Source organism: Engraulis encrasicolus, chromosome 20, assembly GCF_034702125.1.
Source record: "Engraulis encrasicolus isolate BLACKSEA-1 chromosome 20, IST_EnEncr_1.0, whole genome shotgun sequence".
Lineage (NCBI taxonomy): Eukaryota > Metazoa > Chordata > Actinopteri > Clupeiformes > Engraulidae > Engraulis > Engraulis encrasicolus.
Window position 1 is genome coordinate 32,081,814 of NC_085876.1, and position 25,065 is coordinate 32,106,878.

General features: G+C 44.7%; 1 protein-coding gene and 1 non-coding gene across 2 annotated transcripts in view; both read left to right on the top strand.

Moving 5' to 3' along the window:
• The first annotated feature begins 333 nt into the window (after positions 1-333).
• Positions 334-25,065, top strand: part of arid1ab (AT-rich interactive domain 1Ab) — a 70,082-nt gene continuing 45,350 nt past the window's right edge. The window contains exons 1-2 of the mRNA XM_063185785.1: positions 334-1,756; positions 24,575-24,784. Of these exons, the coding sequence (XP_063041855.1) occupies positions 845-1,756; positions 24,575-24,784 (1,122 nt within the window). The 5' untranslated portion in view covers positions 334-844. The remainder of the gene's footprint in view (positions 1,757-24,574; positions 24,785-25,065) is intronic.
• LOC134436877 (small Cajal body-specific RNA 14) overlaps positions 24,955-25,065 on the top strand; it is a 132-nt gene continuing 21 nt past the window's right edge. Inside the window, exon 1 of the non-coding RNA XR_010032290.1 lies at positions 24,955-25,065. This exon is cut by the window's right edge and continues 21 nt beyond it. This is a non-coding gene — a non-coding RNA (small Cajal body-specific RNA 14).

Below are 25,065 nucleotides of genomic sequence, written 5' to 3' on the forward strand. Positions count from 1 at the left end.
TGTCTATGTAGGCTAGGCTATAGCATACCAAATGTTTTTTAATGTATATATATACAAATATAATTCTTTGAATTTCCATTTAAGGCTTCCCTATATCTCTTACACAGACATAATTGCATGCTTTCGTCCTCCCAGATCAAGCCAAATGCAGCAGCTAGCCTACTCCTCTCATTTGGTCACGCCACATGCAAAAGAGACAGTCTGGACTGGTGCAGGCTTTTCATTGAGCTTGAACCATGAACTTGTGGGATTTCTGTTAGCGCCTAAAGCTGTATTAACGCCCTGTAAACTAGCTTGAAATTCACAACACATAGGCCATTCCATTGTTTAAGGCTATTGTCATTGATATTGATAGGCTATTGTCATTGTTTAAATGTAGCTGGTAGACTACATATAAATGTGCCTTTAACATTCATATAATTACCACAAAACAGGCCAAGTTACTGTTTCAGCATGAAACATTACATGTCCTGCTCTACATCCTGCTCCGTTGCCCTTTGGCTCCGTTCCGTGTTTTGCGTCTGACTATGCGCCTCAGTAAAATGGCTGTGTCTCGCGGAGCCTCGTGCTGGTTTGATCGGTTTCTCGCTCATACTCTCGTTCTGTAAGAGAAACCCCCTCACATTTTGTGTCGGTTAGTTTCATTCCCTGGATTTGTATTTATTTGGTTCCAGGAACTTTTTTATTTGAATTGGAATCGGGAGTGGAGGCCGGACTCGCTCCGGAGGTAGGGGGAATGATCCGGGACACGGGTACATTGTTATAAATAATTGTATTTATTCAATGCTACACAGAGGCATAGTGACTGACTCGCTGTGAAAGAGAGGGGGGAGAGAGGGATATCATGGCCGCTCAGGTCGCTAGCGTAGCCACTCTCAACACTAGCCCGCCATCCGAACTCAAAAAGCCGGATCGGGACACACAAGAGGAGTCGTCAGGAAGCGAAAAGCATGAAAATAAAGACTCGGGACCAGACCGTGGATCGCCGGCGCAGAAAGAACTGCAGGACGGGGCCGACGGTGGAAATGTAGGGGGAGGAGGGGATCCTGACATGAAGAACGGGACCGGGAATTCGGCTAGGGTGAACAATAATAATAACCAGAATGATTCAGGGGGCGCTGAAGGTAATGCTCACCCGGGTATGGGCCACCACCACCCGGGTACTTTTCCTCCACCACCTTACGGTTACAACCAGCCCTATAACCGAGCCCCTTTTCATCAACATGGCGGACAACAAAGCCCTGGCATGGCAGCTGCAGCGGGACCGGCAGTGCAACCAGGCAGCATGATGGACCCATACCCGCCTAATTCACACGACCCTGGCTTCCACAACCACTTCAACAACTACAGTCCATACCCAAACCGGACTCCATATCAGGGCCAAGGCTACGGCATGAGTTCCCCGCGCAACAACCAGCCCCCGAGTGCTGGGGGGCAGCCAGGCAAGCAACAGCCAACTGGGGGAACTACACCTATGGTAGCTTCCTACAACAACAATCAGAGATATAACATGGGGAACCCTCAGCCAACATCTACCCCAACACTTAACCAGCTACTAACCTCACCAAGCCCTGCAAGGAGCTACCAAAACTATCCTCCAAGTGACTACAACAGCCCAGAGAGTGCTAGCAAGGGACCAGTAGACATGGGTAGCAGTAGTCAGTATGGTGGGGGCCACCCGGCTTGGCAACAAAGAGGCCACCATCAATCCCCAATGAGCCCTGGAAACTCGGGACAACCACTAAGCAGGAACCAGGTAAACTTTCTGTTACTTTTGAGAGGCTTCTCTTCACTCCCGAGTGCATGAGTTGCAGCACTTAGCCCTTAGCTTCACATAGAAATGTGCAGTGTATTGCTATGGTTCTGCCATTGTCTCTTGCTTGTCTAAAATGGCTGCCTCGCTGCTTTCCTACAGCACAACCTAGTTTAGAAGCAGTTATAAACTAAAAACGAACATAAAGTCGTTGGTAAGACTGGACTGGTTGAGGCTGGACGTGTGTGGAGTTGACGGTCTGCATTAGGTGAAGGGTGCGTGCTCGACTTGCCGGTGGAAATTGAGAAGTAAGTTGATTTTTCAGGACCATTTTGTGTCTGCAGCAAAAAATCGGCATTAATGCAATTAAACATTTGCTTCCTCGGTGTTTACTACCTTTGCGACGACGAAAACTTAACTTCGGAACGTTGTTACTGATCTATCAAGTCTGCACGAGCCTAGTGTGGCAGAATGAGTTTGTAGATCATTATTTTATGAAGTTAAATCATTTTTATGTCACAGCTACGCAGCAAGAAAGAAGCGATGCAACGCAGTGACCAAAAATACTGTCGCCAAAAGCTTGTTTACAACCTATGGCTTTTAAAAATGTCAGAGCAAACCCAACGTGAAGTGTGTCTAAACACATGTCGCGGGGGTTAACACCCTTTGATAATTTACACCGCCTTTTTTCTTCTTACTGTATTCCGACGTGCATTATTTAATCGGAATCCTGTGTTTGGTGGTCTGTCTGCTTTGCGACCGAAAGAATCGCTGGTAAACACGGTTAGTGATTTCAGTAAGTGCGGATTGCTGCTTTGGTTTGGGAATGGATTTGAATTATGGAGGTAAAATCCTTCTGTCAAAGGCAAGAGACAGTTGGTCTTAGGTTGACATGCTAGCTGAGATCTGATTGGCTAGACCTCCGCCGCTCGTGGCCATTTATAATTGCATCTAATGTAATGCTGTTAAAATCCCCTACGAGGTGGATCTCAGCGGCAGTGGAAGGGGGTTTTAGGAAGAGAAAAATGGCCCAAACACGTTCTCCCGGTTTTTAACGTTTGGGCATGCTTAATCTATGCCGTGACCTGCATCGTGTGTGTGTGTGTGTGTCTGAGAAACGTTGGGAACTAGCGGTTTATCTTTGTTTACACAAATTAAAATGTCAGATTCTACTTGGCGAATGATGGGACGTTATTTTTTTGTACTAGATACAGTATTGTGGATGTTATTAATATTTTTTTTGCAAAGGTTTATATTTCATCCACAGCCTGCAAAAAAATAAGGGCTACATAACAGCTTTCTGGTGTTGCACAAGTGACGTTTATCCAAATTCCAACAATTCTTTAAGGAGTTGGTGTTTAGAAAGCATGTAAACATTGTGTGAATGTGTTTGTGTTTTTATATGCCAGATGCATTTGGATGCAAGCAGTGGAGACATAGCACTGCAGAGGACCATACTGCTTCACATGCCCCGTCCTCAAAACACTTGCCTAGTACACAAACTTGACCTGTCACTAACTAACTAGCCTGTATGTCATGCATGACAACTCTATACCTGCACACTAGCTTTTACAACTCCAATATTTAAACATTCTTCTATACATTCTTTCAGACCACTGCAGTAGTATTATTTTAATGACAAAAAAATAATCAGAGTGGTTACACGTGTATTTACATTAGAAAACAGCATGGGGACACTTGACTGCTTGTCTGCTTGTTTACCAATACCATGTTGTTGTCTGACTGGGAAGGAAGGGGAAGCGAATGCTGCTGTATATGTTTGTACGGTATATAACATACACTGCCTAGCCCATGCTGATCCCAGATCAGTGCTGTAGTAGGTGTGGCTAGTGGTGCAGGCGCACTGAGGCTGCTGAGAACAGTTCCTGGTACAGCCAGTGCTCCTTGGGTAGAGAGGAGAGGGAGGACGAAGCAGTGTACAGCAGTTTATGTGTAAATTAAGTGGTCTTATAGTTTTGTAGTAGTTTTATATGGGTAATACCGTGAATGTATCTATTTCTGGTACAAGCTGCTCGATTAAATGCAAACATAAATGTCTTTGATAATACTTTGTACATCCATACTCTGACAATATGAAAGTGTTCTATGCTATTCTATTCTGTTCTGTTCTATGAGAGAAAGAAGCAGCGGTAACTAAGAAGCATGGGGAGCTGAGTTAGCTGGAGAGGGAAGCAGCAGTGAGGAGAGGAGAGGAGGAGGAGAGGGAGAGAGAGCCAGCGTGGCTGTGCCTCTGAGCTGAGCCGTGGCTGTGTTTACATGCGGCCAGGTGTCAGCCAAGTGTCACTGCTTTGTGTACATTTTTTTTTCTCTCTCTCTCTCTCCCTCCCTCCTCCTCCATCCTCTCATTCAAGTCGCGTAACCATGTCAACAAGTGCCTTCACCACCCCCCCACTGCACTCCACTCCACTCCACCGCTCCCTCCATTCCACTCCACTACTGTCTCTCTTTCCCTCTTTTTTCCTCCCTCGCTCTCTCTCTCTCTCTCTCTCACTCCCAGTCTTTCCCCTAGATGCGTGCATTAGTCACACACTTTCATTTGACTAGCTGTCCACACTTCTGCTTTCTCTCATTGTTGAGGGTATTTCCTATTTTGGCTGGGATGTTTTCTTTTTTTCCCCAGGCAGTTGGCTGCATGATTGCTGTAGAAAAATAAATTCTACAATACGTTTTTTCTTCTGCTATGAAGGAGAAATAAAATGTATCTTGTGGGCACACTCATTCAATATATGTATCGGTGTATGAGTCTGATGGTACTGCTGGTTGATGGGTAATTTTCAGTTATGCGTTGAATGATTTGTCAATGTTGGTTTGTTTGTTTATTAACAATAAAAACATATCAGTGCGCCAGTAGTGAATCTGGTGATGCCCACAAGTGACTTTGTATTTTGCTATGCCTTGTCCTATCTTTAATGACTTATGTATGACTTCAAGCACTCATACAAGAAGTAGGAACAGAAAGGGAGTGATTATTGTCACAATGTATAACAGTAGTACTTGACTATAACTGTGTCAAATTATGTAGGATTGTCAGAGGCTGAAAAATACATTTTGCCTGCTGGTTCTACATTTGAACATTTTGTTCTCCTGGTTCCACAGGGAGAAATGTAACTGTGCTTGTTATTAATATTGGGCTGTTACATTCGCTCCGTGTTACTTTATTAATTGAAACAACATTGGTCACATTTGGGGAGACTGTATCCCTTTGGGAACCTTTTTTTTCCAGTGACCAGTGAAATGTGAACGCAAAGAATGTTTTGCAGTAGTTAAGAGTTGACTAAAAATATATACACCCCCATTCAGTAAATTAGTTCAAGTTTTTTTTAATCGTTTGTCATCGGAATATTTCAGATGGCAACTGAGTGAATTGGGCAGCTTTAAAGCTGTTGGACTGATGGTGTGGTATTGCAGCACAACATGAACAAGTATTCAGAACAAAATGCTAAAACTGACTTGTATATTTTCCTGCCCTCTCCCATACAGAATCTTAAACGGGTGCCCTACATGTGATGCGTAGCGTGTCTATGCATGCAGTGTTTGTGAAGGGGGCGTGAAGGGAACGGTCACATGTTGTACGCCAGTCATGCTAACTTGATTTGACTGGCCCTGGGCTTTGCTCTTGTACCTGCCTACAGAGTGGTGTGCCTGGATGTTTGCCTGTCCCCGACTTTGGGGACGGTGCATGTCTCAGGGGGTCACATGCATCGCATGTTGTGTCTGAAACGTTGCCTCTCTCTCTACCCCAGGGATGACCCTGGTGATGCTCGTCAGTGGTCTTCGGAGTTATTGATTTCAAGGAAGAGTTTGTCTCTCTCTCTCCCCCCGGAAAATAAAGAAGGCAGGACGACTCCTCAGCCAGTACCGTTTCTGGTTCATATGCCATTATATTGATATTTAGAGTACCTTTGCACAGCTTCAGATGTGCGAGTGTCCTGACTGTAGGGACCACTGGGTGGCGCTGTGTTTTCTGGACTAAGGGTTTCCTCAATGTTGGGGGACCACCACGGATGGTCCTTCTGTATGTTTCTAATGCAGGGCCAGTTGGGTCCTTTCAGGCCTCATCGGTGCGGATGAGGGAAGCAGAAGGTGTGACCTGCTCATTGATTCGTCAACTGTCCTAGCGAGGGGCACAAATCACTCCTACAAGATTGTTTTGGGAGATTGAGAGGGCGACTTTTGAGGAGGCCAGAGTGGCATCTGATTCTCTTGACACCAGAAGCTTTTCAGTGTGCCATAAGTATGATCACGTGAAGTGGAATACGCATTTGTTACTTTTAGTCATTTCTTGTCCTGCTAACAGTGTTGAAGTGATATTATTTAGCCTTTTCATGCATTCATGCCTTAAAATAGGAGCGGTTTTGTCTGTTATCAGTTTGCAGACGTTTTGTTGATGTTTTGGTTTCATGTGACAAGTAGCATACTTTTCATGCTAAGGACAACCTTGGTCATTTGGTCACATAATCTGGGTAAAGATTGCGATGAGTGCCGGGTCATCTTGTGACACTCATAACTTACACCATTATAAGCTGCTGTGTTTGATGACCTCATGATTACCGCATGTAAGGGTCAACATGTTTTGTAGTAGCAGAAGTCACTGTGTTAAATGATTTTGTTTTACTGGATTATCCAAGAGCATGTTCATTACTTGTATATTTATTACCAATTACTAATTAATTTATGGGCATTAAAGCTGTGGTTGTACCACCTGACTTCTGCTACTAAAAATGTCATTGTCCTGTATGGCTGTGGTTGCCAGTAGGGCTGCGCGATATATTGAAAATGTATTGAAATTACGATATCAAGAGTGGCGATTAAGCATATCGCGAGAATGATTACTTAATTATCGCGAACAAGTAAATCATTTCTGTGCAGTCCAATCACTTGCAGAATGTCAACAAATGTACAGGTAGCACACCATGACCAAAGCCACGCTCCCACACAGACCGACGAATTAGTGACAAGCAAAACACTCGGCTATGAATATCGGTATCGAGGTATTGCACGCTGTTATCAAGTATCATTTTTTTTTCTGATATCGTGCAGCCCTAGTTGCTAGCTGGTTTAAGTAAGCTAACCTAGTGATGAGCTGTATGTGTTTTAACCTAGCGATGAGCTGTGTATGTTTGCTGTGTATAATGACCTGTACAGCAGCAAGTTGCAAAGCACCATGTAAGCTAATGCGCAGGAGGACCCTGTGGTCCGCATGAGCAGCTCACTGGGTGTTGTAGAGCTGTAGTAGAGTCTATATGGGGTGAGAGCTGGGGGAGGTGACGAACAGGAAGGCTGTAAATGTCAAGTGAACATTCAGAGGGACCAGTGACCAGTGTAGGCTAGTACTTGGACACAGAATATTAGAATAGCGGGAAAAACGCACACACACACACACACACACACACACACACACACACACACACGCATGCTTGAGGTGTAGTGTGCTTTGCCTTGAACTTGAGCTGGACCGTTGATGGACAGGACGATGAAAGTCTGAAATGTGGGCTCAGATGTGGAACTGCTGTCTGTTACTGTGTGTGTGTGTGTGTGTGTGTGTGTGTGTGTGTGTGTGTGTGTGTGTGTGTGTGTGTGTGTGTGTGTGTGTGTGTGTGTGTGTGTGTGTGTGTGTGTGTGTGTTTTAAATGTGTTGTGTCTGCGGATTGAAAGCTGCATATTAGTTTCAGCACTCGTGCCCTGGCGTTGCAAACCTGACTATTTACGCTAAGCGTCTATTAAGGTCATGGCACAACATTTTAGCAGCAGAGACTTGGACCAAGACTGAGGTTTTTCTGGCCCTTACAAGGTCTGTGAGTGCACCAAGTTTGCCAGAATGACACAGAGAATATTTATGGGGTGAAGCTGGTCAGGGCAGAGATTATTATTGTGTTTGAGTTGTCAAGGACGGAGAACATTAAGTTACATGAATGTTGTAGGAGGAGTATTACACGGAAACAAACCTGTGAATGCGTTTTTGCGTTTCAGTATGTGTTATTTTTGTCCTCTGATGGAGGATTTGTTTTAAAGGGACACTGTGCAGGAAATGGTCAAAAAAGGTAGTGCAACTATGCTGCTCATTGAAACTGTGTCGCCTATTGCCAAGTTTTACCTTTTCATGATAGTTTACTAAGTAATAAACTGATATTTCCTAGTATGGCCCAAGTAAAGTAATTTTTGCAGCTAAAGTGGCTATTTCTGGAAATTCAAAATGGCGGACCATGGAGAAGATCCCCCTTCTCATGTATGAAAAGTGCAATTTTTCCAGTCATAATGAATACTTAGAATTTCATGGTGGTCGTAAATGTTCATGAAAAAGGTAACATTAGTGAAGGGGTAGCATGAAGTCTGGAAATAAGCAACTAAAAACTCACACAGTGTCCCTTTAAGGTAATATATGGTGTAACGTTTCTCAAAGGCCTCTATGGAATTGCCAGTCTTCATATTTTCAGTATCCTTCCTGGCTGCCACTGATGTCGTGGTGTGTGTTGCGTCATCAGTCCAGGCCAGTCCCAAAAATAACAGCGCGGGCTGGAGCCAAAATTATAAATACCTGAAACGGGCCCAGAATAAACCACACACGCCCAGAGTTGTTGGCTGGCCTGCCAGCCAGCCAGCCAGCCACCCAGAGTCTTTTCAGGGATGATGGTTTACCCAGCAGAAACCCAGAGCACAGCAGGTCATCTGTGTGTGCGTGTGCGTGTGCGTGTGCGTGTGCGTGACTCTTTGCTGTGTGCTTAATGTTGTTGTGTGTGCGCTTTCCAAGAGTTATGCACAAAAATCAGCCAACTGATATGTTCTGTTCGAGTTAACTTCTAGTGTCTTGGTAGGAGGCCACACTACTTTTAATAACTGTTTCTTTTCTCTGTTGTGTTTAAAAATGTTTTGTGTTTTTGTTATGTCAGCATTTGAAATGAAGACTCGACCGCACCAATAGACACGAGTGATCTCTCTGCTCTGGTTGCCTCACCGCTGTATGGCTTGGGGAAAGGTTGAAAGGAGCATGATGGCTTTTTAGTCTTTTCTGACTCATGGGAAGTCATGACGTGGCCTAATAATAATATTTATGTTAAAGATGAGGAAAAGGAGTGTGCTGCTTTGGGTCAATCGTTTGAAGGAAAAAGCAGGTGCTCTTCAGAAAGGACACGAGAGGTCCAGTATTTAGCTTGTGTCTATCTCCAATATGAAGGCCCACAAGCGTTATCCTTTAAAATAAAGGATTTTCAACTTTTTTCACTAAATCTGTGTGCCTTGGATCATTAAGACTACCACCTTCAACAAGGAGCATGCTGTTTGGGCCCTCACAATTTGGAGTTAGTCACCAGCTAAATACCAATATTTATGTTGCTCTCGTCTCATTGAAATGGAAGTCAAAACTCATTGCTTCCCGATTTGTTGCAGCGATGCGATGAGGGTGTACCTGATTGAGGTGGTTTGGTTTTAGTAGGTGGCCTATTTTTATGTCCGTACGTGACACTGGATCTTGTCCAGCTCCAGACAGCGATGGGGGGTGTATTTACACCTGAGCGTTTGTGTGTGTTCATGTGTGTATGAATCGCCATGTATTTTTAATGGCACGGTTCAGAGAGAGAGAGAGACGTGCGTTCCTGAGCGATGCCTGGCGAGTGGCGACTGGAGAAAGGTCCCACCACACACACCCACGTGTGTGTGTGTGTGTGTGTGTGTGTGTGTGTGTGTGTGTGTGTGTGTGTGTGTGTGTGTGTGTGTGTGTGTGTGTGTGTGTTGAAACGCATGCACACTCTGCCATGCTCTACTGCTCTGTCTGAATGCTGAGTAATGTCTTTGCGTGCTGTCTCACAGCCGTGTGTGTGTGTGTGCGTGTGTGCATGTGTGTCAGGACTCGAGGGAACAGGGGGGTGGAGGTGGTGGTGGTGTGGTTGTGTGGTGGTGCCGCCGCCGCTGAAGTGTGGAGCTGTGAGTGTCTGGCTCCCACCCACCACCACCACCCCACTTTTCCAACCCACCTTTTTTGTGAATGATCCTTTTTCCCTGCAGGCCGTGTGTGTGTGTGTGCGTTGTGCGTGTTTGTGTGTGTCCCAGTGAATGCCTCAGGAGCTGTTCTGACCTGCTCATGCTCCACGTGCCATCAGCGATCTGTCTTTTCAGGAATCGGAGGGGATTGTGGTGTGTTTGTGTGCGCGTGCGTGCGTGCGTGCGTGCGTGCGAGCGTGCGTTGTTTCTCATCTCAAGCCCAAGGCTCATTGAGTTCAGCTAGCCAACAACACCCACTTTTCACGAGCACGCACACATCCAGTTTTGTTTCCCCATCTCTCTTTATCCTTTTTTTCCATCTCTCCTTCCTATTTTGTGCCTCCAGTGATCTCCTTACCTTTTCAACCCTGGATCCATCTTCCTTCCCCCATTTACAGATGATGAAGAAAAAATACAAACGAGTAAATATTTTAGATCTACGAAGACAAAGCACGGCGTCCTTGTTCCACGCTTGTGAGAGGGTAGCTTTTAGTGTATATCAGAAAATCTGACTTCAGGTTTACATTGCCAGGGTGCATCGATTCAGATCAGGTTTTGGCCTTGATGGAGGCTAAGATTATGGCTAGAGGGCCCAATCATAATCTATGTTTTTCAAAGAGTCGTCTGTAGATCTGGACACAGATGTCCATCTTTCACCATGGCTTGCTGCTACATGCAGTGTTTCCCATACATGGACCATTCTGTGGTGCAGTACCATAGAATCATAATAAAACAACTAATGTAGCACCACAAATTGATAAGCAGCCACATACAACCAATATTTGTTTGCGTGTAGCATCACACAATGCTACGTGGTGTGTGGGACACAGTGGCATGTGTAAGCTTATTGCGCATTGAGGGTTGTTGAATACCTCCAAAAAAAGAGAATGCGTGCACATCAGTCCACTCAATATAACTTGAAGGAAATATTAAATGTCCGCAACACTTTTCTATGCTCCTTCATCAAGTGCTACCAAGTGTCCTACCTCTCCAGAGTTCTGATTCCTCTATGCATCAACAATGGCCAGTTTACGACCTCTGGAAAGACAAAGATGGGTCCTTTTTGCCTTTCTTGCAGTCTCCTAACATTTCCCGAGCTTGACCTGCATCATTCTCTCCTATGTCGGTTTGATAAGAACCCTCCTTGTTGGTGTGTGCTTGTGCTCCGACAACTACCGTTGTCAGCTACTCGTGTGAAGGGCCTATGCTAGCGAGCGAATTTGGAAAAGTGAAGCGAAATTCGATTTTCTATGAAGAAAGCGAAGTGTTGCTAAGGCAAGCAAAGGGTGGCAAGGTGAAAATTGTGTTTGCCAAGTTTAATATTATGCAAATGAGGAGTGAAATTCTTCTGTGGCAGCTAATCAAACATTTTGAATTGATTTGATTCGCTGCTCTGACCCATTGACTGTTCAGCTGTCAGAATGGAGCACTGAATTTCACCACTTTCCTTAGCTCATTTAGCCTCTATCTGTCCCTGGTCTGTTTGCTCAGGAGGCGTGCTGCTTTCCATACTTGCCCAACGCCTGACATCAGAAAACTACTGGTACTCTTGAGACCGCATGCCGTTAAAAGGTTAAGATGACTTTGGCAACAACGATATTGGCCATCACATTTCCCTTTCGACAAAGAGCTTTTCTGGATAAGTATCTGGGATCGGTGTGATGTGTTATGCCGTGTACAGACCAAGAGCGAACGGAGCGAACGAAGCGACGGAAGTCATTATCTCTCTATGGAGGGCACGCGACCTGCGCTACCAAAGCGAATTCGCCAGGAGCGAAGCTTCTTGCGCTACCAGAGCGAATTTTGAAGATTAAACTAAATCTAATCGCAGGCGAATTCGCTCTGACGCTGTTCGGCGGCAACCAATCGGAACGTTCATATCTCCGAATGTCCCAGGCTGTCAAGCCAGAGCCGTTATGTGATTAGCTGAATCAAACATGTCAATGCTGCGTCTCGAGCGAATACAGCGTATTCAAGGCGAAACTTCTTCTGCTACCTACGCTACCAGGCAGCGTAGTTCGCTCTTGGTCTGGACACGGCATTATGGTTGGTCTGGATGGGTTGAGACTGTGAAGTACAAAAAAAGGCTGGAAAGGGCTGGGGCTGTGCAGTGGCCATTGTTTGGAATCAAAGCTCTTCTTGACAGAGAGCTTACTTCAGCACCAGGTGTGTTTGATGCAATGTGAAGTGCAAGTGCAAGTGTGTTTGAATGCAAGCTAGTGAGGACTTTGGTGACGGCCAAATCGAGCGTGTGTGTGCGCGTGTGCGTGCGCGTGTTGTTTCTAGAATGCAAAGCAGACAAAATGATGGTGAAGAAATGGATAGCATTTCGGAGACGCTGATGTGAGGTCTCTCTCTTTGTTTTTTTGTTTTTTTTCTTCCACTTTCTCAGTTTATTATTCACCCCAGATTTTCGTTGTTAAACCAAAATGATCTGATTTTGTTTAGCTGGATCTCTCCCTAAGCCGCTGTCATAAGGTCCCGCCGATGTAATGAATTGGGTTTTCAGGGAAAGCAGAGTGCTGTTTTGCTTTCCAAGCCGTCGCTCTGACTAATCCCTCCAAAAGAATGACAGATTCTTAAAACTGAAACTACAGCACCTGCAGAGAGGCAGCCAGCCATATGATTTGATTCGAAAAGGTAGTTTTTTATTTTTTGTCATTTGCCAAGACATTGTTCATTGACATAGTTGACTGGCCCCCATATTCCTTGATGAAGATTTGACCATACAGTAGGTCAAAAGGATGATGGACAGCTATGACTGTTCTCTTTAACTCTTCAGACCACTGAACCTCAGGTCAGGCCCAGTGTCATGCATTCAACATTGAATTGTGTGATATTGATAAACAATTCTGAAGACTGTTTAATTCATGACAGTCTTCTCAATTAAATTTGTATGGGCTCTGATGCCACTGAACAGTTAGGACTGCTCCCCTTATCTGCTGGTGGGAAGCCAGTCCCCCTGTAGGATTTGCATCCCCAAACCACATCCCAACTGCTCTGTCTGCTTCTGCTGCTGCTGATGAGGGCGGCGGTGGTTTACCTGGCTATCAATTTTAGGCCATGCGGCTATGGGCATTCCTGGTTCATTTACTTTATGTGGCGAACACATTTGGATAAGCAGCTGTGGGCATCTCAATTGTTAGCAGCCCATAGCTGTTTATCCGAGCAATAGTATAGGAGGAGTGATACCCAGGTTGCCAGCAAGCATTGCCCTGACGTATGCTTGCTACCTGGGTAGTATATAGGAGTGACTAGGCCCTAATAGTCACTTCTGCGTTTTTGGGAGCAATGCCAGCAGGTAGCATAGGGAAGCCTTGTGGCAGGTAGTAATCACACACGCACACACACACACGATGTGCAGAAAAATACGGATATTATATACTGACTCTTGCATAGACCTGGGCGGTGTACGGTTAAAAAACCGTGATCTCGGTTTACACTACACAAGGTTCTCTTTTTGATGAGAGACGGTTTTGTTGTTGTTGTTTATAGCCTACTATGTTATGTGCGTGAGCTTCATACTCCGTGTCACACTTTCAAAGATTCTTCTAAGTCTCTGACACTTCATTTCAACTCTGCTAAGTCCACTGTTGTTGCTGTTCTAGGCCTACTAGGGAATGTCACCACAATGTAAGATGTTGATTGAACTAATAAAATAATTGGTTACGCGCTAGAGGCTAGTGAGAGTGAAACATGATGAACACACATGGCATGGATGAATCATGACAAACATTTCAATTCATTTAGCCTACCTTTGATCTCACAAAGTTAAATAAAAGGCAATTCTATGTGGTGCTATGTTATCAGGCTACAACAGTTATCTGATTCTTAACTGTATTTAATTACCATCCCAACTGTGTGCGCAGTGCTGTTAAGACTGCTTATAAGCTAAAGTAGCCTAGCTTTCAAATGCAATGGGCAGACAAGATACATTGCTACATTGCTATATTTGTTTGAAATGATTTGGGGGCAAAATAGGAGCGAAACACATCGCAATATGACACAAACTACCGGACAAAATACCTTCTACGTTGGATTTGGACTTTAATTCAAAGACAATATGCACACAATGTCAAGTAAATCCGTTGGTTTTCAGTGTCTGTCTTCAGTCTGTTTCGTTTCTGTCCCACTGTTGTTTACTCGCTAGTCCAGCGGCAGCGCAACGCGCCGGATGTGTTGCCAGGTGTAGAACGACAAATAAGCCATTAGTGTTGCCAGGTGTAGAACGAAATAAGCTGTTTTGGGCTGTCTTGGAAAAAAAGCCCAAAACAGCTGCTTATAGTCATTTAACCCTTCTTCCTTGAAAAATCTATGACACCCTGGTCAAGATTTTAGGTTATTTTATGAAATGCTGCATTTTCCCCTTTGTTGGATAGGGAAATATAAACTATAAATCATAGAAAATATTATTGAAATGAAAAAATATAAATGGAGATTAATTTAAATTCATGATTTTATCTCATTTTAACATTTCATTTGAGATCTTTTCCTCAGAAAGATTAAGATTTGGGGGGAAATCGTCGCATATCAAAAAACCGTGCAGAAAACCGTGATATCAATTTTCATCAAGAAAACCGTGATGCTAATTTTTTCCAAAACCGCCCAGCCCTACTCTTGCACATGTTCTGTGTCTTTCTAGGCTCCACACCGCTCCTATCTCTATTACATAGGGTAATGTAAGGTCATTTTACTCCTTGAGGAACCGTCCCAATCAGAGAAGAGTGCCTCATAGCAGCCTAAATAATTAGGCTATAGAAGTGCAGGCATATAGGCCTGTGTAGTTCAGGCTAAGTTAATATGCTTCTTCTGAGCCAAGTGAAAATGGCCTCTTGAAGCTTACATAAGGGGACGAATGGTCATGACATTGGTGTTGTGGTAGACTTCTAGCGATGTGTTCACATTGAACGACTCGTCACAAACGATTTTTTGTTTTTGTTTAATTGTACATAATACTGTATAATGGTTCCTTTTAAAATGCTATATTCTTGCACTTTTTTTTTTTTGAAGGACTGATGCATGGTGCATCAAAACGGAGTGGTCCTCTGTTTATACTTTAAAAGCATTGCTACACACAATGCCATTACTCTTATTGTGAATTTGACTTGTTTTCAATATGCGCAAGGAGGGAAAAAAAACGAAATGTGTGGTTATGTTGGTGATGCTCAGGGTAGCGTAGTAGAGGAGGGCTGGTGGGATTTGTAGCGAGTGTGTGTGTGTGTGTGTTGTCGCAGGATGTTGAGGAGTATTATGGGATAAATTCCCCGGCATGACGGTCATCAGTAGCATGCCTAGCCCACTCTAACAATCAAGTAATACAAAAATGAAGTGTCTTGGTGCTTTAAAAAAAAACCTAATGACATAAAATAATAAATATTGCGTATCGGCCAAAACCACACGCGTATCGGCCGATACCGATACACTTAAAATATGCAAATATCGGCCCGATACCGATATATATATCGGTCTATCCTTATACCAGTGTGTGTGTGTGTGTGTGTGTGTGTATAGTATTATATAGGCCACACGCATGTAGACAGACACATTCACTACCAAGCACACAGACAGCATGACATGGATGTGTCTGATTGCTCAGTTGCTTGCGTCAGGCGTATGCGTGTCTATGTATCCATATATGTTTTTTTTTTTTTTTTTGCAGGATTGTGTATTTAAATACTGACACTAGAAAGGGAGAGAATATTTGCACGTGTGTGTAAGAGAGAGAATATGTGTGTGTGTGTGTGTGTGTGTGTGTGTGTGTGTGTGTGTGTGTGTGCGGTTGCATGGGCCATGTGGCCGTTGCAGTGGGGATTAAATTAGCAGCCGTTGTTTATCGTCTGCCCTCAGCCCATCTGTGCGACCCGCCACCACCACCACCACGCCCGCACTAGGCTATCCTCTTTGGCTCTCTAAGTGTCACACAAACACACGTACTACACACGCTGAGGCGCACACACGTGCTCTCAAGCAACCCGCTTCCCCAAAGCCGTCCCCACCTCCACCCCTCCTCCTCCTCCTCTCCTCTGACACACCACCACAGGACTGTGAGACGATCTGCCAAGTGTGTGTGTGTGTATGTGTGTGTATGTGTGTGTGTGTGTGTGTGTGTGTGTGCGCGGGCCTGCACGCCTGGGAGTGCAAGTGTGGGCTTCCCTTTATGCAGATTAGCCATGTGCTAATTGCATTTATTTATTTATTTCTCCGGAGGGGGGATGAAGGGAGGGAGGCAGGGAGGAGGAGAGGGGAGGAAGAAAGACTATCAGTAGCCTGCTTCCCTCCCTCCCTCTCTCCCTGCCATTCAGTTCATCATTCAGCAGGCACGGTGGAAGAGTGATTAGGCTGCATGCGGCTGCTCTGCAAAAAGGCAACACGCAGCCAGTCACTCTTTGATTGTGAATAATACGGGCCTGGTCATAGTCAAAGAGTTGCAACGTTGTTTTCAGTTGTGCATTATTATCATACCTTAGTCGGAAATGTAAATGCTTTAAAAAATGTACATTAGCCAATCTGATGTTTTCTTTTTGGGGAGCATTATTTTGAGCGTTTGAGACATTTGGCCAAAACATAATGATTTGTTGATGTTGAAGTCTTTTTTTTATTCAGGTTGTATTGATTTTTAGTTGGGTGGTGTTAAAAGTACAATGCTTAGAGAATCTCATACAGCAAATTAAATTCAGTTAAATTAAAAGTATTGATCAAATAAAAAAACAGTTTAAGTAAAGGAACTAAGCCGTTGTGAGTGAAGATTGCTTGAGTGATGAGTGCAAGGAGAATAGGGCAAGGGAGCATGCATGAAGTCAAAGGTGAGGAATACGCAAGTTATCAATTTGCTTCGAAGGTTGGCAATGCTCTCCAAAGAGCACTCCTCAAGGCTGCAAGAGTCGACCTCAGGTATGGTAGGAATCAGGTGTGGGATCATGGATACATAACATTAACTGGTAGTCATAATAATAACTCTGAAACATTGATCGATCTCCGGCATGGTATTATTTCTTGCTTTTATCTGCCCTGGGGTGTATTCCTCAAAAACGTAGTTGTTAGCAGTTAGCTACTTTGTTAGTTGCAATGCAATTTCCCATTTGTAACTTCCCAAGTTGCTAACATGGTTAGCAACTATGGTTTCGAGAAATGCACCCCTGAAAAGATAGTTGATGGAGAGCTAGACAGGTTGGGAGAAGAGATTTTTTTTTCAAGTTGGAGAAAAAACCCCAACATAAATCATAAATACATGTCATAACATTTTCATGAATGGGCCCTCATGTTTGAAGGCTAGCAGCTTTATAAATGTTAACAACGCGAGGTGAGGAGGGGGGAAGGCTGCCGTAGTGTAACCCTGCTGTAACCTCCCGGGGTTATGACCGATACAGCTATGCACGAGTAGTCGCACGCCTGCATTCATTCACACATGAATACTGATGCATGTGTACACACACACACACACACACACATACTCGTGGAAATAATTCCTACTATGTGATGATGAGGAGTGTCAGAGGTATATATATATATACAGGTCGAGATTGTGCATTTGCTCTTCTTGAAGAACGCCGTCAATGATTACTGTCAGGCAAGGCATGCACGAAGCATGTGAAGCATCTGAATCAATCATAAAGCGTGCTGGTGTGGTTGTGTGTTTTTATTTATTTAGCATTTTACAGTATTTAGCTGTTCTCTCAGTCTGAAGTAGTAGCAGCAAGCTACTTCCATGCATCTCAGTTGCTCTTTGTCTCGGTCTGTCTCAATTTCTCACTCTGTGTTTAATATTTCTCTACCCATTTCACCTCTTCTCTCTCTTTGTCTTTGTCTGATTCACAGCCCCTTTCCCCTCTCACAGCCCCTTTCCCCTTCTCTCTCTCTCTCTCTCTCTCTCTCTCTCTCTCTCTCGCACTGCAAGAGTAGGCTAATTGTGAATGACTGGTTAAGGTCTTGTCATTGATGTGCATGGTGAGTATGAGCTAAAAATACGCCCCAAGGGCTGAATAAAATAAGAATGGAGAGGAGAGGAGAGGAGCGTTCAGTGCCAAAGGGATGACCTCGCCCCAGGATAAATTAACAGCTACTCTTTTGTTTCCAAAGATCCACTCCATCTCCCGTGTGTGTGTGTGTGTGTGTGTTTGTATGTGTGTGTGTGTGTGTGTGTGGTTTATTTTTATCTCTTCAGTGAACTCCTGCCACTGCTTTGTTTGTGTGTGTGTGGGTATAGATTTTGCTTTTTGTTTCGTTTTGGTATCATTGTTTTGATATCACTGTTTTTATTGCACATGTATAACCACAACTCAGCTATTGCATTGGTCACTTTGCTCAGCTTTATCTGATCGTTGTCACCTTGTGGCCACGTTGATGTTGCTTTAAAAACCTATTGCGAAACTACCGGCTAAGGCTTTGCGTCTACTACGTCCTGCATTTTGACAAAGAATTGGATTGTCATCATTCATGGAAATGAAATTGTCAAAACGTGGATGTGGTGTGTGTAGCTGTGTACTACTAGAGAGGTGAAGGAAAGTATGAAGTCCCAGCATAGATGTGTTTAATTGATTGTTGCTCATCACACCACAATTATCACATTACATTACATTTCACTTAGCTGACGCTTTCATTTATTCAAAGCGACTTACAGTTATTATTTGTCAGGGTATTGGTTACAGTCCCTGGAGCAATGTGGGATTAGGTGCCTTGCTCAAGGGCACTTCAGCCATGGATAGAGATGTAGGGAGAGGTCTGGGGGGATTCGAACCTGCAACCCCTAGATTCAAAAACCAACTCTCTAACCACTAGGCATCGGCTGCCAATTACAACAATTACAACAGTGTAACTTATTTATACAGTCAACACAACATTTATACACGTACATGTTGTGGATTCATGCAGAGCATGTGAAGAGCTTTATTGCAAAATGACTTGTGTCCATTTCGGGAAATTGACATTCTTGTATTAGGCATTTGCATTGCAATATGCATTTTACCTAAAAAGTATGTTCTCAAAATATTTTACTGGCAAGAATTCACACATTTATGAAAGGGTGTTTGAACAAGTCCTTTCCAATAATGAAATGCAAATGTTAAAATGTGGCAAGAACGAAGCTCATGTGCACTACAGTATTAAACTGCGTGGTGTTTCGGTTGCGGACAGAACATCAAATTGATGGCCATGGGTCATTCTGACGAGGCACATTTCTACTGTAGAAAACGATTGAATGTTTCTTGTAGACGAAAGTTCTAATTGAAAGCTGTTCTTTTTAAAACATTTCTTAGCGCGAACAATGTGTTTCGCTCAGTGCGATCAAGTTTTCCCGCCTTAGACCTGCACCTGGACTACTGAAGGCTTGTGTACAAGGACTTCCGTGTACTAATATTGTTTCTAATGGGTGCCCTCACCCCTGTCTGTACAGGTTTCCACAACAGGAGACCGGACAATAAGACCAGAGATTCTAGGAGTATCTCTGATAGGAATGTTGTAAGACGACAGTGTTTCCCACAGAAATTTTGGAAACTATGGGGGCAGCCGGGATTTTTCTTTTCACGGGCCTTTTGGGGGTTTTCACAGGCCTTTTTTTGGGGGGGAGGGGGGGTTATTCACGCAGTGTAAATGCAAAATGGCAAAACAATGACTACAGTATGACATTGGCGCATGGAGAAACTATAGGCCTACGCCTACATTTCAGCCATTTATATTTTGAGAAATAAGGCTACATAATACACATGCAGGGGTCTATGTAATGAAAAAAAAAAAAAAATAGGAGCAGAGATAAGAATTTAAGATTGCTGTGAAATTGTTAACGCATAAACAAAAAGGGTCTAAGAGGGTAGGCTATGCCTTTTCCCCACACACACATTCTACATGAGGGGTGCTGGTCACAGGGCCAGTTTTTCAAAATTCCTCCCATTAAAAGGGCTGAACAACATATTACACATTTATGTCTATATTCACATTCATTACACATTCATTTCTATATGCAGCCGATGTCTCCTCTGCCTTGTCAATGAAGGCCTGTCACCTAACTCATTACAACTGTAAAACAAAGCCTGGGGAGTGTTAGTAAACTCATCCCAACTGTCCCTTCTCGGAAGGTTTTTTTTTTTTATTGCTCCCAAACCCAAGTTAACTACAACAACTTGACAAGGCTTTTGATCCCTCTCTCTTTCAAGCACTTGTGGTTTTCTCTATAGGATGTATTTACTCCAGGAGGAAAATGCGAAGGAAATCGTAATTGAAATCGCTTTTAACAAACACGGAAATCGTAAAAAAAAAATAAAAAAAAAAATAAAAAATTTAAAAAAAAAAAAAAATTTTTTTTTTTTTTTTTACATTTTCGGAAACTATGGCGGCCAAATTTAAACTATGGCGGGCCGCCATAGTTTCCTCAATGTATGGGAAACACTGGACGATGTGGAAGAATACCGGCCTTTGATTATTCCATGTGGGGAATGTCGTAGCTGGAGTGATTTAATAGATGTGAAGAGTCATCCATAGTATGTGGGGCATACCCTCACTCCTCGTCCAATCAGAAATTGTTAAATAATTTGACAGACTCTATAACTGTTGTACAAGATGTGGATGAATTGAGAGGGTCCACAACGTGCAGCAACATTGGATAAAGTGCCAGACTTATCAGAGCTCGAATTTGAAATGCAGCGGAAAAAAATGCATCTTGTCTGGTTGTCTGGTTAAAAAAATGAAGGCAATTCTTGTAAACAGTCTTGATGTGCAGAAAGTATCGTAAGGATCTCGGAAGGTTGGATTTTAATGTTGTTGGTTGTTTCAAATCACAAGATGCAGAGGATTTGCTGAGGCAGAACACCTGTCCTTTCACACTTTTTCCATTTGGTCTGCATCTTTTGATTAGTGCATTGTGCCTCAAGTCTCATATTTATGGTAGAGTGGACCTTAGCGTCGTTTTGCTCGTCTTTTGTCTTTCTGTTAGTTTACAGCGGACAGTAGAATCGTTTTTAAAACGAGAGATGGTGGAGCGCTGCGTTGAGTCTCAATCAGTAGTGTAGTGCAGGTGCTCTTCAAGGGAAAAGGGGGCATCCTAACATCCAATAAAGGGTCCCGAGGCAACTCTGCTGTTGATTTTATTTGTTCGTTTTATTTGTAGTACAAGTTGGTTTTGTTTGTCTTTTGCTTTTCTGTATATTTAACTGCCTACCTTTCTGTAAGTTCAGCTGCCTGTCCTTGTTGAGTATTGGGTAACGAAGGTAGTCCCCTAGCCAGAGCACCCCTGAGCACCTCAGTGACACCAAAGCGTCCTTGTTGACGTGCGAGGCAGGAGGCTTCTTCTGTATCGGGAGTGTCCCTCCTCTGCTATTCGGATACACACACACACACACACACGTACACACACGCACCTGTTTTAGTCTCCCGTCTGTTTTATTCATGAGGAATTGGAGGCGGTTGGCATGGCGACTGCTTGTGATTGACGGAGAGGGAGAGACTGTTTTGTTGCGTCACCTGTGTCTCCCTTGTGTATGCATGCATGCACACACGCTCCATCCTCCCTCCCTCGGTTCTCTTTGAGTCCTCCTGCTCTCTCTCTCTCTCTCTCTCTCTCTCTCTCTCTCTCTCTCTCTCTCTCTCTCTCTCTCTCTCTCTCTCTCGCTCTCTTGCTCTCGCTCTCTCGCTCGCTCTCTCTCTTGCTCTCGCTCTCTCTCTCTCTCTCTCTCTCTCTCTCTCTCTCTCGCTCGCTCGCTCTCTCTCTCTCTCTCTCTCTCTCCCCCCCCCAGCCCTGTGACAGTGATCGGCGTGATGGGGTCAGGGGTGCACTGGAGGTCAGGACAGCCATACGAGCCTCCAGCACTCTGTGGTCTCCCGGCAGACAATCCTGCTGCCCCGCCCCCCCTGTATACACGCACACACACACACACACACACACACACACACACACACACACACACACACACACACACACACACACACACACACACACACACACACACACACACACACCGCACATGCAGCTTTAGTCATGAACTTGGAGAGAATGCGTGTGCCCAAGGCTGGAGACAAAGTCTGGTGTGGAGTATTATTCCAGTCAGTGTGCATGTGTTTTATATTTTATTTAATTTCTTCGATGTGGGTGTGTGCGTGTACAGCTGCACATGTACTTACTCCTCTGTTTGTGTGTACAGTAGTCTTGCCTGACTTGACAACTCTGTCTGTACAGTACACCACCACTGTGTTATGGCCTGCTTTACTTGAGTGGGTTTAGCTTCCACCTTTTGGACATCCTCCCATTCTTACACACACACACACACACACACACACACACACACACACGCACACACTACCTGCTGTCATTCAGACGGTGCCAGGTCTGTTGGCTTTATTAGTGAGGCCGCCAGTGGTGCCTCAGTGCCCTGGCTCCACTTCTGGCTGGCTGCTGTTCAGACGCGGCCCGCACCCACACCCGACCTGCAGCTGGGACGGCTTACAGAGATGGGCTCCTTGCCCCGAACACAGACACAGACACAGACACAGACACACACACACGCACACGCGCACACGCACGCACACACACACACACACACACACACACACACACACACACACACACACACACAAACAAGCAGGCAATGGTGGGCTTGCTGTCCTGCCCTTGACTTTACGCTCCCAGCCTATAAATAGATTGCCTCCCTCCAGTGTGTGTGTGTGTGTGTGTGTGTGTGTGTGTGTGTGTGTGTGTGTGTGTGTGTGTGTGTGTGTGTGTGTGTGTGTGTGAGCTGACACTAATAACCCTGGGAAGCAATTAGTAGTGAGTTTTGGTCCAGAGCCACTGCTTGGTTTTGACGGGCATAAAATGCCAAGACCGTGTGTTTTGTGTGCAATGTCTTTGTGCCTGTTTGTGTGTATGTGTACACACTCACATTCTCAAAACCATTGTTTGCACCAAGTCTGCCACTTTTTGACAACTAGGCCCAACAGTCAGACCCAGTTGGCCAGGCCGCACGTCGCTCTACAGGCAGGACCTGGGTAAGCCTAACAGAGTTGTGGCAGGATAGAGTAGATCAGAGGTGTGGAGAGGAGAGATACTAGGGCTTATAGGCCAGGTGAGGGAGGAAAGTCCCTTTGTCCTTAAAGGTGCATTTTGTAATACATTTGAACAGTTTCTTTCCCGAATTCATGCTGCCCATTCACACACACATTACCTTTTTTCACAAATACTTACCACCATCATCAAATTCTTAGTATTTATTATGACTATGGACTAGGACTATGATTTGCACTTTTCATAAACGAAAAGATGGATTTTGTAAAGGTGGATACTTCCTCATTACTCATACTCGTACTCTTCTCTTGCCGATACAAGGTACTAATACTGCTATTGCATGAAACCACGCCAACATCTCGTCACGTCCCGTTGCCTTGGAACCAGCATGGGAGAAAAGCGCTGCCTCATACAATTCACATACACATGAAAATGGATTATGAAACAAATCACAGGTGAAAAAACAAGGCTGTGTATTTATTTTCATTTTATGTTGTGGGTATCGGTATTTGTACTCTGTGTTGGATTGGTACTCAAGTACAGACATGAATTTACGCGTAAGCTTATCGTTTTTCAAAAAAAAAAAATGGTATGGTAGTGTATCCTTTATCAGGGTGGATGTGGAAGCAGCAGGATTGGAGGTCAGCATTGTCTGGATTTCGAGTGGGTATATGTGTACTGTTTCTCCTGCCTCATTGCTAGTGTGTGCGCGCAACGCGCCATGTCCGTGTGTGTTTTCCCAAGCTGCTAGAGAGGAAACATGTGGCTCTTGGTTGGCAGGGGATCTATCTCAGTCACTGCTGGCATTCCCTCTCACCCCCCCCACCTCCCCTCCACCCCTCTCCTCCACACCTCCACCCTCGTCCCAATGGCTTGGCCCACAAACACGCGCATACCACTCCTTTCATTCATTCACAGCCAGCACTTCCTTGAGTGCATGCCGGTTTGTTTTTATCTTCCAGGAGAAACTAATCGCCATATCCATCAGTGTTTTCCTTTGTCCTCGTGTGTGTGTGCGTGTGCGTGTGCGTGCGCGCGCGCTACTGTTGGAAAAGGCCTTGACAGTCTGTGCGGTCATTTAATATTTAGCCAGCTGTAAGTCATTGATCACTCATCCAGCCGCTCGTCTGTGGCCGACCGTCATACATTATTGTTGATACGGTGTCTGTCTAGATGAGTGGGAGCACACAATGTGTGTGTGTGTGCCTACTAGGTCATTTGGGTACGACTGTCTCGCTGTTGCTGTGATTTTCAGTCCACAAACTCAACTCATATCTGGTCTTGAGTGGGTTTTTTTTTTCTTTTTTTTTAATCTATACTGATTGGTTGGCCTACATACTCAGAGGGTGGTGTGCTCTGTAGATTATACAGCGGTATACTTCAAATAAACCCATGCTGGAGACAAGTGCTTGCTGTCCTGGATCTGATAACGTGTGTATTATTCACCTCACCTCACCCTTCCCTCCTCAGTTCCCCCTTGTCCCCCCTGCTTCCTTCCCTGCCTCCTTTTCTTTCTTTTTTTCCACACTTCAACGAGGTTACATATAACTTGACGTGAATTTTAAAGATTGAGATTTCTTTTTAATTATTACTATGACCAGTAATGATGCAGACTAGACAAAGCGCTGTAATGGAATTCAAGACATGAGGTGTGTCATTCGAGTTTTTCATTTTACACTCTTCTCCTGCCTCCTTTGGCCCTGATATGGTGCACGTCTTCATTACAGTAGAGTCCAGATGTTGGAGCAAAGCAGTATAAGGCAGCAGTTTTGCTGTGTGATGATGAATAGATATGATGATTAATGATAGCATTTCTCTTTTTTCTTCCTCTCCCTCCCCTCCAGCCTCCAAGCCCGATGGACCAGGCGGGTAAGATCCGAGGACCATACAGCGGGGCCAACCCCTACACGCAGGGCCAGGGCCCCCCCGCCGGCCATCCACAGGGCCACCCCTACCCCGGCCAGGGCTACGGCCCTCCAGGGGCACAGAGGTACCCGCTGGGCATGCAGGGCCGCGCGCCAGGGGGCATGGGCTCCATGCAGTACGGCCAGCAGGTGAGGACAAACCTAACCTCCTCTTGTGATAGTATGCGTGATGGTCTCCGTTTTTCTTTGTATTTGCATTTGCATTACATAGAACAGTGGTTAGAGCGCACGACTGTGACCCAGAAGAGTCCAGGTACGACTCCCGAGTGTTCCAAAGGATCTGCGGTGACGTGTCCTGTGTGGTGTGTCCATAAATTGGCTGTAGTACTGAGCAGTGTACCGCAGCCCGTGACGCCACACAAAGAGAGAATGGTTCCTGCCGACAGGGCCTGTCAAGACGTCGGGTTCCC